The sequence below is a fragment of the Caenorhabditis remanei genome, chromosome II (genome assembly GCF_010183535.1).
Source record: "Caenorhabditis remanei strain PX506 chromosome II, whole genome shotgun sequence".
NCBI classification, from domain to species: Eukaryota; Metazoa; Nematoda; class Chromadorea; order Rhabditida; family Rhabditidae; genus Caenorhabditis; species Caenorhabditis remanei.
The window spans coordinates 18,458,424-18,475,540 of NC_071329.1; the positions used below are offsets into that span (position 1 = coordinate 18,458,424).

At 40.3% G+C, this 17,117-nt stretch overlaps 4 protein-coding genes across 4 annotated transcripts; 1 reads left to right on the forward strand and 3 right to left on the reverse strand.

Moving 5' to 3' along the window:
- Positions 1–619: 619 nt before the first annotated feature.
- Positions 620–1,173, reverse strand: GCK72_007834 (uncharacterized protein; the record flags this gene model as incomplete). Its single annotated transcript, XM_003094286.2, has 3 exons — positions 620–755; positions 869–1,104; positions 1,156–1,173. The coding sequence occupies 3 exons, from the start codon at positions 1,171–1,173 to the stop codon at positions 620–622; spliced, it is 390 nt and encodes a 129-aa protein (XP_003094334.2).
- A 5,360-nt stretch (positions 1,174–6,533) lies between these two features.
- GCK72_007835 (uncharacterized protein) lies at positions 6,534–7,569 on the reverse strand (the record flags this gene model as incomplete). Its single annotated transcript, XM_003094277.2, has 2 exons — positions 6,534–7,135; positions 7,509–7,569. The coding sequence occupies 2 exons, from the start codon at positions 7,567–7,569 to the stop codon at positions 6,534–6,536; spliced, it is 663 nt and encodes a 220-aa protein (XP_003094325.2).
- A 3,126-nt stretch (positions 7,570–10,695) lies between these two features.
- GCK72_007836 (uncharacterized protein) lies at positions 10,696–11,220 on the forward strand (the record flags this gene model as incomplete). Its single annotated transcript, XM_053726479.1, has 1 exon — positions 10,696–11,220. One exon carries the CDS (start codon positions 10,696–10,698, stop codon positions 11,218–11,220), a length of 525 nt encoding a protein of 174 aa, XP_053590673.1.
- A 1,795-nt stretch (positions 11,221–13,015) lies between these two features.
- Positions 13,016–14,282, reverse strand: GCK72_007837 (uncharacterized protein; the record flags this gene model as incomplete). The annotated part of the gene is made up of 2 exons (XM_053726480.1): positions 13,016–13,590; positions 14,228–14,282. The coding sequence occupies 2 exons, from the start codon at positions 14,280–14,282 to the stop codon at positions 13,016–13,018; spliced, it is 630 nt and encodes a 209-aa protein (XP_053590674.1).
- Between the last annotated feature and the right edge of the window lie 2,835 nt (positions 14,283–17,117).

The following is a 17,117-nucleotide window of genomic DNA, read 5'->3' on the forward strand; positions in this document are numbered from 1 at the left end:
TTCTAGATTTTGAGTTGTCTGTTGGAAAACGCGCTTAAGGCGCGCTAGATTCGTCAAACAGACCAATACATATGGCGTATCTTTGACGCGTTTTCAATAACAAGGATGTGCTTTTTGACGAATCTGGCGTGCCTGAGGCGCGTTTTTCCAATTTTAGGAATCTGAATTTAAAAAATAACGGCCAGGCAACATGTCGAACTCAATAATTCCAGAAGATGATCGGTTGAGATCGGCTACCTAGTTTTGAGATCCCGTCACGGCTTTCTGGGTTACTGTAGAAACTTGAAATGTGTTATGACTGTGTAGATCACATCTAGGGCTACATTTTTGTAGTTGACTATTTTTTGATAGCTCCGCCCACTTTTGAGATATGCGCCTTTAAGCTTGAGATCTGTTGAAAGCGGCTAACAGACTTTAAGATCTCGACACGGCTCTTTATTTTAGCCAAATTTTGAGTGCCTGGAGTTCGAAAAAATGCGTCCAAGGTACGCCAGCGTCTCTATGCACTGTTTGTACGAAAAACCTTGGGAAAATAGTTTTCCGCAATTAGAAGTAAATACAAAACACAAATTCATTCATATTTTCTCATCGGAATTGATTTCAACATTGCTTCTTGTCTCTATTGGCGTCTCTTGCCTTTTTTCGGCATTCGTGCTGCCATCGCGCTGGACGATTGTTCTTCTCTTATTTTTCTTGGATGTTTCGATTTTTTTGGATGTTTCGATTGTTCCCCCATTTTGACGGTTGGCATGTCCCTGAAAGCACACATTTTCATGTTTTAGATGTTAGAACCATACTTGTCAATGGCCGGTCTCTTTGTATCATTTCGTTTTTTTTTTTTTTTAATTTCCGAACTGACGAATTTTACCTATTTCTGGGATGTCTCGACTTTTTCGCCTGTTTAGACTCTTCTGGAATGGGCGGAGCCACTTGAATGGGCGGAGCCTCTTGAATGGGCGGAGCCTCTTGAATGGGTGGAGCCTCTTGAATGGGCGGAGCCTGTTCTTCGGGTACCGTATCCTGTGCAGATTCTTTAGAAGTACTACACGAGACCCAAGTGATGAGAAGAAATGTGAGGATGTGTACTAGTGACAACCACCATGTCTGGAAATTCAAGATTTTTGTCTGAAATTCTGGAATTCCATAAAACAATACCTGCAAGAACTCGCTCATGTGTCTCTGCTATTCAATTTTCTGTGAATTAAAAATAAACGAAAATGAAACAAACTTCTCCGTAGATCTTATCAGATAGATAAAAGGGCACGTGGAAATTGCGTTTTTCGTGTCTAGAACCAATTTCAGCAAATTTTATCATTCCTACAATAAAGTGAACGAATCGATGGACAAAATATTGAATAATTTCGAGTGCGAAATATGATTGTGGCTTACAAATCTATTAATAAAGTGTCGATCTACCCCAAAAACAAAATCGGCTGAGATCGGTTAGATGGCTGGCGTGACGTTGGCGCGTTTGAAACAACATTTGAATGTCTGGGGCACCTTCAGCGCATGATCGGTTGAGATCGCCTAACTGCCTTTGAGATCCCGTCACGGCTTACTGGGTTACTGTAGAAACTTGAAATGTGTCATGGTTATATAGATCACACCTAGGGCTACATTTTTGTAGTTGACAGCTTTTCGATAGCTCCGCCCACTTTTGAGATATGCGCCTTTAAAGATAGCAAAGCAGACACCCCCCGCCCATCTTTAAAGGCGCACATCTCAAAAGTGGGCGGAACTATCGAAAAGTTGTCAACTACAAAAATGTAGCCCTACTTTTGATCTACAAGATAAAATAAACTAAAAACAACAAAAAACCAAAAACTCAAAAAATTGACCCCAAGCGGGATCGAATCCTGGTACCCATTCTCATAGTGGTGCACCTTGACCAAAACCTCTCGGCCAAATTTTTGCTAAAAATGTGGTTTCCGACTTGGAAAATCAGATTTTGAGTAATTTTTAGTGTCAAAAATGGAATTTTCGCTTATTTTGGTGTAAAAATCACATTTTGGCGTTGAAAATGACTACTTTAGCAAATTTCCAACTTTAAAGGCGCATATCTCAAAAAGGGGCGGAGCTATCAAAAAGTTGTCAACTACAAAAATGTAGAACTAGATGTTGTCTACATAACCATAACACATTTTGAATTTCTACAGTAACCCAGAAAACCGTGACGGGATATCAATGTGAGTTAGGCGATCTCAACCGATCTCAACCAATCTTTTCAACAATTCTGCGACTCACCTTCTGAAATAATTGAGTTCGACACGTTGCCAGGCCGTTCTTAGAAATTCAGACTCCTAAAGTTGGAAAAACGCGTCTCAGGCGCGCCAGATTCGTCAAAAATCACGTCCTTGTTATTGAAAAGGCGTCAAAGATGCGCCATATGTATTGGTCTGTTTGACGAATCTGGCGCGCCTGAAGCGCGTTTTTCCAACTAGAACTTGTGAAATCTTAAAGTTGCTCATTTTTCAGTGAAAAAAAAGCTCAAAATCTAGAGCTTGAAAAACGCGTCTCAGGCGCCCCAGTCACTTCACATTTTTCCACAAAAAAACGCGCCTTGGGTGCGCCAGAAGAGACAAATCAAGTTTTGAATAGTTTCAACGTCAGAAATGGAATTTTCCCGTTGTTTTGATGTAAAAATCACGTTTTGGCGATAAAAATGACTAATTAAGCGAATTTCCAACTTTAAAGGCGCACATCTCAAAAGTGGGCGGAGCTATCAAAAAGTTGTCAACTACAAAACCGTAGCCCTAGATGTGATCTACATAATCATCACACATTCCAAGTTTCTACAGTAACCCAGAAAGCCGTGACGGAATCTCAGAGTCAGTCAACCGATCTCAATGTGGATTTACGGGCGTAAATCGACAAACCTGGATCTCTGAAAACTCATTCAAATTGGTTTATTTAAAACAAAAGAGAGTTTTATATCAGTATTTATATCGAGTTGTCGTCGGCATTTTTCATCTCGGTTTTTCTTATTTTATTCCTTTTTTCGGGGCGGGCTGAATGGTACTTTCTTCTTCAGTTGTTTTGCACACATGGTATTTTCTTCTCCGCATGCCAGAACACGACACCCAAGTGATGAGAAGAACCGTGAGGAAGTGTACTAGTGGCCACAGCCATGTCTGGAAATTCAAGATTTTTGTCTGAAATTCTGAAATTCTAATACCTGCAACAACGATTGGCTCATATTCTCCTGTTATTCAATATTTCAAATAAATAGAAAATGAATGAAAATGAAAAAAAACCACTCTGTAGATCAAATCGGATAGATAAAAGGGCACGTGGAAATTATATTAGTCAAAATTTTGAACGAAAAACGTTTATGTGTAGATTTACGCGCGTAAATCGACACTAATAAGGTTTCAGCTACATTAAATCAATCTGAAAGCCCCCTCAGTGCCTCAGTTATCAAAAAGGCACTTGGTTCCTGTTTTTACTAAAATTTTTCAGTTCAGACAACTCAAAATCTGGAAATTTTTTACATTTCACTGAAAATGTCATAGTTTCTCTTTTTCGTGAAATAACGCGTCCCCGGCGCCCCAAGCACATCACATTTTCCTTTTTAAAAGCCTCAGGCGCGCCAGATGAGAGAAATGTGGGAATCAAGAGAACGCGCCCCAGACTAGAGATTTCAGAGCAGGTGAGTAGATGGAGGCTGGCGTGACGTTGGCGCGTTAGGCAAAGAAATTCGGCTAGCAGTCCAAGGTATATTCGACCTGTTTGGTGTGTCTTTGGATTTCGGAAAAACGCGTCAAAGGTACCAGAGTTGCATGGAAGTGAAAATTTCTTATCCGGAAGTCGGAAGTCGGAAGTCGGAAGTCGGAAGTGAATTTCCTTATCCGGAAGTCGGAAGCGATTTTCCTTATCAGGAAGTCGGAACTCGGAAGTCGGAAGTGAAAAAACGTCCGGAAGTCGGAAGTTAGAAGTCGGAAGTCGGAAGTCGGAATTAGATTTTTTCTCAAACTTTCAAAAACTCCAAGAGAAAAATCATGAAATTCGCCAAAATCAGTGGAAAATCAGGTTTCGGATGAAGAAAAGCCAATTTTCTGTTTTTTTAGACCATTTTTCCTTATATTTCTGCAAAACGCACTTTTCGAAAATTCCACAGTTATGGAATGACGGAAGTCGGAAGTAAAATTCCTTATCCGGAAGTCGGAAGTCGGAAGTAAAATTCCTTATCCGGAAGTCGGAAGTCGGAAGTAAAATTCCTTATCCGGAAGTCGGAAGTCGGAATGACAAAAATGCCCGGAAGTCGGAAGTCGGAATTCCATGCAACTCTGAAAGGTACGGCAGAATCTCAATTCACCTGAAGCGCGTACCTTACTGTCTTTAAAGGCGCATATCTGAAAAATGGGCGGAGCTATCAAAAAGTTGTCAACTATGAAAATGTAGCTAAAGATGTGATCTATATAACCATGACACATTTCAAGTTTCTACAATAACCCAGAAAGCCGTGACGGGATCTCAAAGGTAGTTAGGCTATCTCAACCGATCTCAACCGATCTCAATGTAAATTTACGGGCGTAAATCGACAAATTGGATCTGGAAACTGGAAATTTTTGAAAAAAGCTTTATTTAAAACAAAATAGAGCTTTATATCAGTTCGAGTTGTCGTCGGCATTTTCCACCTCGGTTTTTCTTAATTTTGCTGATTTTCGGAGAAAAATGTCTTGTTGTTTTCCAGTTCTTCGTCGATGGGATCTTTTTTTGTTTCCCCGCGTCCTTATAGTCGAGGGTTTTGATATACAAGTACACGAGACCCAAGTGATGAGAAGAAATGTGAGGAGGTGTACTAGTGACAGCCACCATGTCTGTAAATTCAAGATTTTTGTCTGAAATTCTGGAATTCTATTGAAAAAATACCTGCAAGAACGATTCGCTCATACTCTTCTGCTATTCAATATTTGAAATAAATAGAAAATAAATGAAAATGAAAAAAAACCACTCTGTAGATCAAATCAGATAGATAAAAGAGTACGTGGAAATTATTTTTGAAAAATGAAAATTTAAGATCGTAAGATTGAGATTGTTTGAGATCGGTTGAGATCGCCTAACTGACTTTTAGATCCCGTCACGGCTTTCTGGGTTACTGTAGAAATTTGAAATGTGTTATGACTGTGTAGATCACATCTAGGGCTATATTTTTGTAGTTGACTATTTTTTGATAGCTCCGCCCACTTTTGAGATATGCGCCTTTAAAGTTGGAAGTTTGCAAAACTTCTTAAATTAGTCATTTTTATCGCCAAAATTAGATTTTTACATTAAAAAACCGGAAAATTCCATTTCTGACGTTGAAAACTATTCAAAACTTGTTTTCCCTTGGCACCTGCTTTCCACCGTTTTCTACAGTTATTTTTGTAAAAATTCTATTCTCGCTTGCTGTATCGTTGTGGTTGGCATCAGTGTTGTTGGGAATTCCGACTTCCGGGTGTTTTTTTACTTCCGACTTCCGACTTCCAAATAAGAAATTTCACTTCCGACTTCCGGATAAGAAAATTCCAACATTAATGTTCTGCCAAACTCTATTTTCCTTTGCACGTCCAGTTCTTTGGGAAACTGTTTTCTGCTGAAACCCGTTTTCGCTACTCTCTTGCGCTCGGCTGCTTTTTAAACTCTTGTTCATCGTCACTTTTGTTTTCTTATCATCTTTCTTGTTTCTCTCCAAAATTTCTTTTAAATTTCTCATTTTTCAGAACCGACGCTTCTCGAAGACAACTTGGAGAAAAAAGCGATGATGAGTGTATACAACGATCACTCTAGCTTTTTTCAAGTGATACTCCTGTAGAAGTTTTTTCCGCAAAGTGAGAGAGACGCCGGTTGATGTATTGGTCCGGTGGAATATGTACCCTCTCCGGGTGGTATCTGCTGACTGACCCGTGCGTTTTGGAGATGGAGTTACAAACGCCGAAGTAGGCTTCACAAATCCTGCATGGGAGAGACTCCGTGTTGATGTAGGCTCCGATGTAACCTCTCCGGGTTTTAACGGACCCGTGCATTTTGGAGATTGAGTTATGCACGCCGGAGCAGAATTCAAATCCTGCTCAAAAAATGGGAGCAACTCCCGTCGAAGTTTGTCCGCATGAAAGTTTGTATCCTCTCCTTTTGGAGTTAGAGTTACCTAATTCGCGATGATTACATCCACGCGGTGATACTAGGTGTATATGATCCGGTGATAACGTTTATGAGCGAATACTTTTCCAAATTTTTTCGGAAACTTTTGAACTAAATTTTGTGATTTTATAAATGTTTTTTCTTTTCAAAATGTGTACTGTTTTCTGAACAACGAATCGACAAATATTGATTCTCATTAATCACGATCACGGCAATTTTCTCTAAATTTTTTATTTTACCTGTTTTTAGTTTATTTCATCTTGTAGATCGTAAGTGGCCCTATTTTTTTCGTATTTCACAGTTTTTGGATAGCTCCGCCCACTTTTGAGATTTGCGCTTTGTAAGACAGGAATCTGTAGCACTTTTTCCAAAAAAAGGTTTATTAGTAGAAGTAGTGTATTTACAATTATGATTTAAAACAAAGAACTGCGATCCCAACAATAGTTGTTGTAACTCGTCTTTTCAATTGCATCTCTTATTTTCTTATCCATCGCCGAGTACTCTTCAATCATTCTGTCGACCATCTTCCTATCCATGACCATCTTTCCCCCTTTTCTCATCATTTTCTGGAATTTCTGTGCAAAAATCTTCCGAATCCCGGGGAACCGCTCATCCATAAAAGCGACACCACGTGGAATATCCTTCTCCATTATCATCAAACTATGGAGACTTCTCGCCAGTGACTTTGGCTCTTTTAGGTCATAATACTGCTCCAGAGTGGCCGGAGCGAGTTCATCTTTACTCAGAGACGTATAGTTCAATTTGGTCCATGGAGCCATCGGACCGAAGTGAAGCGCCCCTCGGAGCTCCAAGAGCCCGATGGTAGAGACACTCTCCCTGACTAGCTCTCTTCCGATCATGGAGGCGATGTACCAGGTGACGTCTTTGTTGGTTAGTAGTGTGTAGTCTGCGATCGTAATGCATCCCTTTGAGATTTTCTCGAGTTCGGTGTCCATGTCAGTGGGTGGAGGAGCTATAGATTCAAAAGTTGCATTAGTGTGTCTGGTAGTGATACCTGCAAAAACAGTAAATTGAGATCGGCTAAAATCGATAGCTCCGTCCCATTGTTTGACGAATCTGGCGCGCCTTAAGCGCGTTTTTCAACAGACAACTCAAAATCTGGAAATTTCTCATTTTTCAGTAAAAAAAAGCTCAAAATCTTGAGCTTGAAATAACGCGCTGAGGGCGCATCAGCCACTTCACACTTTTCCACAAAAAACGCGTCTCGGGTGCGCCAGAAGAGACAAATCGAGTTTTGAATAGTTTTCAACGTCAGAAATGGAATTTTCCGGTTATTTTGATGTAAAACGGAGCTATCAAAGAGTTGTCAACTACAAAAATGTAGCGCTACTTCTGATCTACAAAATAAGCAACATTTCAGTACTTACCTGCATTTACAGAACTCGCAAAAAAGATGCATATGATGAGTGTTGTAGCGATGGTCCGCATGGCGAACACCTGGAAAATTGTGTGTTTTTTAGCTTTTAGGATTCTGAATCTGTTTTCAAGTTTTTCGGTAGAAAATAAAAGTGAGCTGAGATACGGGGCGAGCTATTCAAACAGTAGGTGGTACGCTCTATTGAACTTTCGGGATTTTGAAAAATCGGTTTCCATATCTAACATAAAAATCTTTGAAATCACACATTGAGATCACCGATATGGTGCATCGGCGAGAATTTGTTCGATTTCAGAGAATTTACATGTTCAAAAAGCTGAAGTCATAAGGATTCAGAATCAGTTTTCAAATTGAGTGTGTGGAGAAAATGAAACGAGATACAGTACTGGCCAAAAAGAATGCGAAACTTGCAGTTTTTAGTTGAAAATGGTCAACTTTGTGACTGTGAGACGGCCTTCCTGATAGTCTCACAATATTGTTTTTTTATGGAATGTATAGATCACAAATAGAGCTTCATTTTGGTAGTTGACGACATCTTTGTACGGACACATCCTAAGAAGATATCAATCGTCAAAGTAATTGCTCGCAACTGTTGTCCTTTTCAGTGCTAAAAGGAGAACTTTTTGAGCTTTTTAGATAGACTGCCTGTAACTTTTTTGGATGTGTCCGTACAAAAAAGTTGTCAACTACAAAAATAAAGTTCTATTTGTGATCTATACACTCCATAAAAAAACAATATTGTAAGACTATCAGGGAGGCCGTTTCACAGTCACAAAGTTGATCATTTTCAACTAAAAACTGCAAGTGTCGCATTCTTTATGGCCAGTACTGTATAACGATTTAAAGGATAAAGGTCGGAAAACAAGGGGTGGAAAGGTGGACAGAATGAGAATAAGAGGGGAGTCAATTGTCCTTGAGATAAGATTTACCATGGATCGGCGAGATAGTATCGGGGGTCACTATATACGGCAGTTGACCATCCCCTTCTCATTCTCATTTGGTCTCTTTTGTGTAAATTGCGAAATTCTGTTCTCTGAAAAAAAACCCGTTTTCCAAACTGAAACCCCTCAAAAAATTGACAGAAATCGCTGGAATACAGCTAAAACCCTGACGATGCACCATATGACCAGTGGGCGTGGCTTAAAACCGTAATTTTTGAAAATTTGCCGTTTTCAGCTTGAAAATGTGCTCGAAACCCATTTTTTAGACCGAAAAACTTCAAAAATTATCAGGAATCACTAAAATACAGATAAAACCCTGCCGATGCACCATATGACCAGTGGGCGTGGCTTAAAATAGGTATTTCTGAATTTTTTTCTTTTTTCCAGGGTTTTCAGCTTGAAAATGTGCTCCAAACCCATTTTTTAGACCGAAAAACTTCAAAAATTATCAGGAATCACTAAAATACAGCTAAAACCCTGCCGATGCGCCATATCGTCATTGGGCGTGGCTTAAAAACGTAATTTCTGAAATTTCCGCGTTTTCAGTTTTGAAATGTGCTCCAAACCCATTTTTTAGACCGAAAAACTTCAAAAATTGACAGAAATCGCTGAAATACAGTTAAAACCCCGCCGATGCACCATATGGCCAGTGGGCGTGACCTAAAAACGTAATTTCTGAAATTTCCGTGTTTTCAGTTTTGAAATGTGCTCCAAACCCATTTTTTAGACCGAAAAACTTCAAAAATTGACAGAAATCGCTGAAATACAGTTAAAACCCCGCCGATGCACCATATGGCCAGTGGGCGTGACCTAAAAACAGAATTTCTGAAATTTCCGTGTTTTCAGTTTCGAAATGTGTTTTAAACACTTTTTTAAGCGGAGAAACTTTTTTAAAAACTGCCAAAAATCTCTGAAATACGGCTGAAACCACGCCGATGCACCATATAACTAGTGCGCGGAGCCCAAAAACTGATTATTTACCGTTTTTAACATTAAAATCCGCTCAAAATGCTATTTTTGGATGTAAAAGTTACTTTAATCGACTAAAAAGGGCAAAAAATCTCACCGATGCACGATATTTATGGTCTAAAAGTGGGATTTTGAAAGATTTACGTAGGATTCTGCTCAAAATCCTTTTTTAAAACAAATTGGGCTATTTGAGACAACTGGCGTACCTGAGGCGCGTTTTTTATGAGAATGCGAAAGCGTCTGGGGTGCCTTAGGCGCGCTTTTTAAGCAATTTTTAAACTAAGAACTCGAAAATTTATTAAAACTGGCGCGCCTTTGACGCTTTTTCTGCGTCAGTTCGAAAATAGATTTTTCAAAACCCCCCAAACATTCAATTTATTTTTTTGGATTCCGAACCCTTCCTTGTAGACTTTTCCGATTTCTGATAAAAACTGCTAAAAACTAAAAAACACACAATTTTCCAGGTCTTTGCCATGAGGACCACCACTACAACAACACTCATCATATGCACATTTCTTACGAGTTCTGTAGGTGCAGGTAAGTACTGAAATGTTGCTTATTTTGTAGATCAAAAGTAGCGCTACATTTTTGTAGTTGACAACTTTTTGATAGCTCCGCCCACTTTTGAGATACGAGCCTTTAAAGTTGGAAATTGGCTAAATTAGGCATGTTTATCGCCAAAATGTGATTTTTACATTTAAAAAACCGGAAAATTCCATTTGTGACGTTAAAAACTGTTCAAATCCTACTTTTCCATGCATGGAACCAAAAATTCAGGCGAAAGAAAGCAATTTCTTGTGGATTTACGCCCGTAAATCGACAAAAGTCATAAAGAGCGCGTCTAAGGCGCCCCAGACCCTCAAAAGCTCTAGAAACGCGTCACAGGTGCGCCAGCTATAGAAAATGGGTGGAACTCAGGAAAACGCGCGCCGACGTCACGCCAGACACTTCGCCATTCTTAAAACGCGCCACATGTGCCCCAGTCTCTTTTATTTTCCAAAACGAGCCAACGTCACGCCAGCCCTATGAGCTTGCTTCTTTGAAGGGGCGTATCTCAAAAGTGGGCGGAGCTATCGAAAAAGTGTCAACTACAAAAATGGAATGCTAGACATGGCCTATATAACCATATTTAATTTTTAATTGTTTCGTAACCCAGAAAGCCATGACGGGATCTCAAAGTTAGTTAGCCGATGTCAACCGATCTCAACCGATCTCTCAATTTACGAGTCCGTTTTTGCAGGTATCACTACGGCTCCTACCCCAATCGACATGGACACCGAACTGGAAAAGATCTCAAAAATCTGCATGAACACTACTGACTTCGAAGCTCTAACAGGGAATATTGTCAGAGATCTGGTCGCCGCCGCAATGAAATACCCTTTGATGACAGAAACCGGACCGGTGATAGGTCTAACCGAGTTACGGGCGGCACTTAACTTTGGTCCATTGCCTCCATGGCGCCACCGGAATCTGACAAGGCCCAGTGAGCAAGAATTGAGCTCCGCGAGCAGCCTGGAGGAGTATTATGACCTAAAAGAGCCGACGTCGAAGATGAGAAGTCTCGATAGTTGGTGGTTGTTGGAGAAGAATATGGCACCGGCGGTCGTTTATTTCGATGAACATTTCCCCGCGATTCGCAAGATTTTTAGAGGGAAATTCAAGAAAATAAGAGAGGAAGGTGGAAAGAAGGATAGGAAGATGGTGGATCGGATGATTGAAGAATACTCGGCGATTAAGGAGAAAGTTTACAAAGCGATGGACAAAATATTGAATAATTTCGAGTGCGAAACATGATTGTGGCTCACAAATCTATTAATAAAATGTCGATTTACTCCCAAATTGAGATCGGCTGAGATTGGTTAGATGGCTGGCGTGACGTTGGCTCGTTTTGAAAGAAATTAGAATGGCTGGGGCGCCTCCGGCGGAAGATCGGTTGAGATCCCGTCACGGGAACGCGTTTTTCCTGTGAAAACTGGCGCAGAAACGGAATTTTCCGGGTTTTTTTAATGTAAAAATCATATTTTGGCGATAAAAATGACTAACATAGGAATTTTTGCAAACTTCCAACTTTAGGGGTCTTTAAAGATTGGCTGGGGTGTCGGCGGCGCTCGCTCCTTCGTCCCGGATTTGAATTTTTGAACTTTTTCACTACAATTTTTGTCCAAAAATTTATTTTCTGAAAATTTTTCATTTTTTTCCTCAAGTATATTTTTCAAAAACCTTTGAAAAAATTGTTTTTAAGAAATATTTTTCAAAAAAAAATCGGGAAATTTTCGAAAAAAAAATTTGAATTTTTTTCAGTACTGAACTTCCGGGCCGGGTCGGGCCCTAGAAATTTTCATTCCGGCCCAGCCCGGCCCGTTGCAAGTCTGCTATAAATCGGTCAATTTTTACATTTTTCAAAATCTTAAAACGGATTCAGAATCCCCACGTCTTCAGCTTCTCACTCATATTAAATTCCATGACATCCGGACACTCGGGACACACAGACAGGCACTTTCTAAGCTATCTCGCCTAAATAGTGTCTGTCTGTGTGTCCAGATTGTCCGGACATCCTGAAATTGATATGAGTGAGAAGCTGAAGACGTGGGGATTCAAAATCCGGCTTCAAATTTTGAAAAATGTGAAAATCGTCCCCATTTTCAGCGGTTTTAATTCTGGCAATTGCTATTTTTAGGTGAAAATCGTTGTAATTCTCACATTTTTAAAAATCAACAAACTGATTCTGAATTCTCACGTCTTCGCCTTCAATTCATAAAAAAAATAGAATATAAAACGTCTAGGAGAGGAATAGGCTACCCGATTTATCTAGCGATTCCAATACTATCTCCTCCGTAGATCATATGTCATGTCATATGATCTACGGAGGAGATAGTACCCTGACTTGGACGTCTGGACACACAGACACACACACACACACACACCAGAGTTGCATGGAATTCCGACTTCCGACTTCTAGGAACTTTTTCCATTCCGACTTCCGACTTCTAGGAACTTTTTCCATTCCGACTTCCGACTTCCAGGCACTTTTTCACTTCCGACTTCCGAGTTCCGACTTCCGAGGAATTTTACTTCCGACTTCGGCCATTCCATAACTGTGGAATTTATGAATAGTTGCGAAAAAATTTAATTCCAACTTCCGACTTCCGACTTCCGGGGGTTTCAATGTCATAGCCCTGCTCCAACTTTTAAAAAACGCGTCACAGGTGCGCCTGACTTAATAGTTTCTGATTTTCTGGAATTTTTCAGTTCAAACAACTCAAAATCTGAAAATGTTCAAGTTTTTAGTCTAAAAGTTGCATTACAATATTACAAACTCAAAAAACGCGTCACAGGTGCGCCAGATATAGCAAATAGACCAAACTCATGAAAACGCGCCAACGTCACCCCAGCCACGCCGTTATTCTTATAGAAAACGCGCCTCAGGTGCGCCAGCTTTCTCAGGTGCGCCAAAGTCAAAAATTAGAAAAATTGACCCCAAGCGAGATCGAACCTTGGTATCCATTCTCATAGTGGTGCATCTAGCTTCATTTTTGTAACAAAATCTGAAAAATCTTCGAAAAACGAGGGAAGTTTATTGGTTACAAATCTAATAACTGCGGTTTTCACATATGTAGCTGTTATATATCTTATCAATTGGATCTTCTATTTTCATAAGCATCGCATTGTACTCTTCAATCATTCTGTCGACCATCTTCCTATCCTTCGCACTTTTCCCCAACATTTTCTCGAATTTCTCTCTAAACATCATTCGAATCACGGGAAACCGCCCATCCAGAAAAGCGATACCACGTGGAATATCATTCTCCACTATCATCAAACTATCCAAACTTCTCCTTATTGATTTCGGTTCTGTTAAGTTGTAATACTGCTCCAGAGTGGCCGAGGCAAGCTCTTGCTCACTGGGCCCCTTATAGCTCCGATGGGTCCATGGAGCCATCGGACCGAAATGAAGAGCCGCTCGTAGCTCGATGAGCCCGATGGTCTCTACACTCTCCTTGACTAGCTCTGTTCCTATTGCGTAGGCGATGTACTCGGTGACGTTCTTGGTTAGTAGTTTGTAGTCTGCGATCGTAATACATCCCTTTGAAATCTTCTCGAGTTCGGTGTCTATGTCGGTTGCCGCTGGCTCAGAAGTTGCGTTAGTGGTTCTGGTAGTGATACCTGAAAAAAACAGATTCGTAAATTGAGAGATTTGTTGAGATCGGCTAGCTTTGAGATCCCGTCACGGCTTTCTGGGTTACGGTAGAAACTTAACATGTGTTATGGTTATGTAGATCAAGCCTAGTTCTTTATTTTTGTAGTTGGCAACTTTTTGATAGCTCCACCCACATTTGAGATATGCCCCCTTCGAAGAAGTGACGTAGGTGCGTTTGCATGGCGCAACTGAGGCGCGTTTTCTGTAAGAGTGCGAAAGTGGCTGGGGTGACGTTGGCGCGTTTTCCTGATGCGTTTTTAGAAATTTTAAAAGGCTGGGCTACCTTCGGCGCGCTTCATGAAGTTGTTGAGCAATTTTTTTGTAGGTTTTATCGAAACTAGCGCGCATTTGTCCCGTTTCCTGCTTTTCATGAGTTTCAGGGCCATTTTTTGCGGAAGTTTAGCATTTTTTGACACGGAAAGCGTGAAAAAAGAGTGTTGAAGTTCGTTTCGAGTTATACCGTAACCCAGAAAGTCATGACGGGATCTCAATGGTAGTTAGTCGATCTCAACCGATCTCAATGTGTGTTTTCAGGCGTAAATCGACTTTTCCATTATTTCGATTATTTTAAGCACCATTTTCTATCAAAAACAAAAAGAATACCTGCATTTATAGAACTCGCAAGGAAGAGACATATGATGAGTGTTGTAGTGCCCATTTTGAAGACACCTGAGAAAATGTTGAATAAATTTGAATAGAAATCAACTAATTTCACTTAAAATCGCTGTAAATCGGTCGATTTCCACTATTTTCAAAATCTGAGAATAGATTCAGAATCCTCACGTCTTCTGCTTTCCATTCATATCAAATTCCAGAGCATCCAGCCAGTCTGGACACACAGACAAACACTCCCTAAGCTCTCCCGTCTAAATAGTGTCTGTCTGTGTGTCGGATGTCCTAGAATTTGATATGAATGGAAAGCTGAAGGCGTCGGGATTCTGAATCCGTTTTAAGATAATGAAAAATGAGAAAATTGATCGAATTACAGCGATCTTAACCCAAAAATAGTGATTTTCAGACTTTAAATCGGATTTTTTGAATTTAACGTCTTCTTAATAACCAGAACCTCGAGAATTCTATCATTCTGAGTCTCAGGATTCTCAAAATTTGGAATTCCTGGAACTCAGCGTCTTCTGAATCTACGGAATCCGAAACGCGGCATCAGATTTTGAAAAATGTGAAAATTTATCGATTTACAACGATTTTATCTCAAAAATAGTAATTTTCAGAATTAAAATCGCTGTAAATCGGTAAAAGTCCGTTATTTTCAAAATCTGAAGCCTGATTCCGAATCCTCACGTCTTCAGCTTTCCATTCATACTAACTTTAAGGACATCCGGACAGTCTGGACACACAGACAGACTCTATTTAGGCGGGAGAGCTTAGGAAGTGTCTGTCTGTGTGTCCCGAATGTCCGGATGTCCTGGAATTTTATATGAATGGGAAGTTGAAGACGTGAGGATTCTGAATCCGTTTGAAGATTTTGAGTAGAGTAAAAATGAAGAGAGTTATAACGATTTAAAGGGTAAATGTAGGAAAACCGTGGGTAAAAGAGAGGACAGAATGAGAATGAGAGGTGATGAAGGCCATAGTGACCCGGTCCCGATACTATCTACCTTCCTCCCAGCCAATCCATTATCGGTGACACTAAATCTTATCTCAAGGTACAATAAGACATTTTGCAACGACAATAGAGATAAGGTTTAGTACCATGTCACAAATAATGAATCAGCTGGCAGCCAGATTGTATCTCAGAGGGGCCACTACCTTGTCTCATTCCTATTCTGTCCTCATTTTTACCCATCTTTTTGGTTGTTTTTTTTTTGAGTTTTAAGCTGAAAATTTGCATCGGAAGAGTCTACAAAGATTAAATTTAGTGGAAACGGGAAGGGAGGATTCTGAATTTATTTTCAGGATTTTCGTAGATCAAAAATGGACTAAGATTCTGAATTCAGTTTCAGATTCTGAACAAAGTGAGAATTAAGTGATTTTCATCCAAAACTGCAATCTTTGGACCTAAAATCGCTATAAATTGGTCAACTTTCACATTTTTCAAATTCTGAGAACTGATTCAGAATCCTCACGTCTTCAACTTCCCATTCATATAAAATTCCAGGACATCCGGACATTCGGGACACACAGACAGACACTTCCTAAGCTCTCCCGCCTAAAGAGTGTCTGTCTGTGTGTCCAAAATGTCCGGATGTCGTGGAATTTTATATGAATGGAAAGATGGAGACGTGAGGATTCTGAATCCGTTTGAAGATTTTGAAAAATGTGAAAATTGATTGATTCAGAGCGATTTTAGGTTTGAAAATCGCTATTTTTGGTGAAAATTGCAATAATTCGATCAATTTTCAAAATCTGAAAACATATTCAGAACCATCAAAATCTAAGCTTGCTCCTCACTCACTACAGACCCTTCTAAAGCTTCTGCTTTCTCGGCCGAATTTAGTAAAAATTTCAACCTCTCCCCATCTTCCTCACCTCCTATTTTTGCACCTCATTCTCACTCAAATTCTGAGCCTTCCCCGACTGAATTGTTCTCTCCCTGGGCTATTGAACTTGCACTTTCTAAACTTCCCCCTCGTTGTGGTTTCTCCCCCCATCTCATCAATTACTTCATTATTAAATACTGTGCCACATCTCTTGCCCTCCCCCTCTCTATTATTTATACTAGTTCTTTTGAATCCTCTCAAGTCCCTAATTCTTGGAAACACGCCACTGTCATTCCTATCTTTAAAAAAGGTATCTCCTCCAACCCCAGTAACTATCGCCCCATATCCCTCACCGATCCTTTCGCCCGTATTTTCGAGCGTATTATCTGTAGATATCTTGTTGTCTCCTTTAGCCACAAATTCAACCCCTATCAATTTGGTTTCCTTCCCCGTCGTTCCTGTACGTCTTCTCTAATTTACTCTATATCGGCCTACAAATCCATCCTCAAATCTCACAAAACCCTTGATATTATATTGTTGGACTTCCAGAAAGCCTTTGATAAGGTCGATCACCAACTTCTTATTGCCAAACTCCACTCTTTTGGTGTCCCCTCCCTTATTATTAACTGGTTTGCTGATTTCCTGAGTAACCGTTCCTATTCTGTCATGGTAAACGGTCATATTGACCCCTCTATTTCCCTCATCCCTTCCGGTGTTCCACAAGGCACATGCAGTGGTCCCCTCCTGTTTCTCATATTTATCAATGACCTCCTCTCCTCTTTCCCTCCCGACCTCCATTTCTGTGCCTTTGCTGATGATGTCAAAATATTCTCCCACAGCCCCTCTCTCCTCCAATCTGGCATTGATACTTTAGTTTCTTGGGCTAACACAAACCTTCTTCCTCTAGCCCCTTCCAAAACCACTTTGCTCCGCCTTGGTTCTCATAACATGTCCCATCCTTATCACATTGACTCCTTCTCCATTCCCGACTCTCCCGTTGTTAGAGATCTCGGTCTCCTCACCGACCCTAAACTCAAGTTCCGCGCCCACATCAC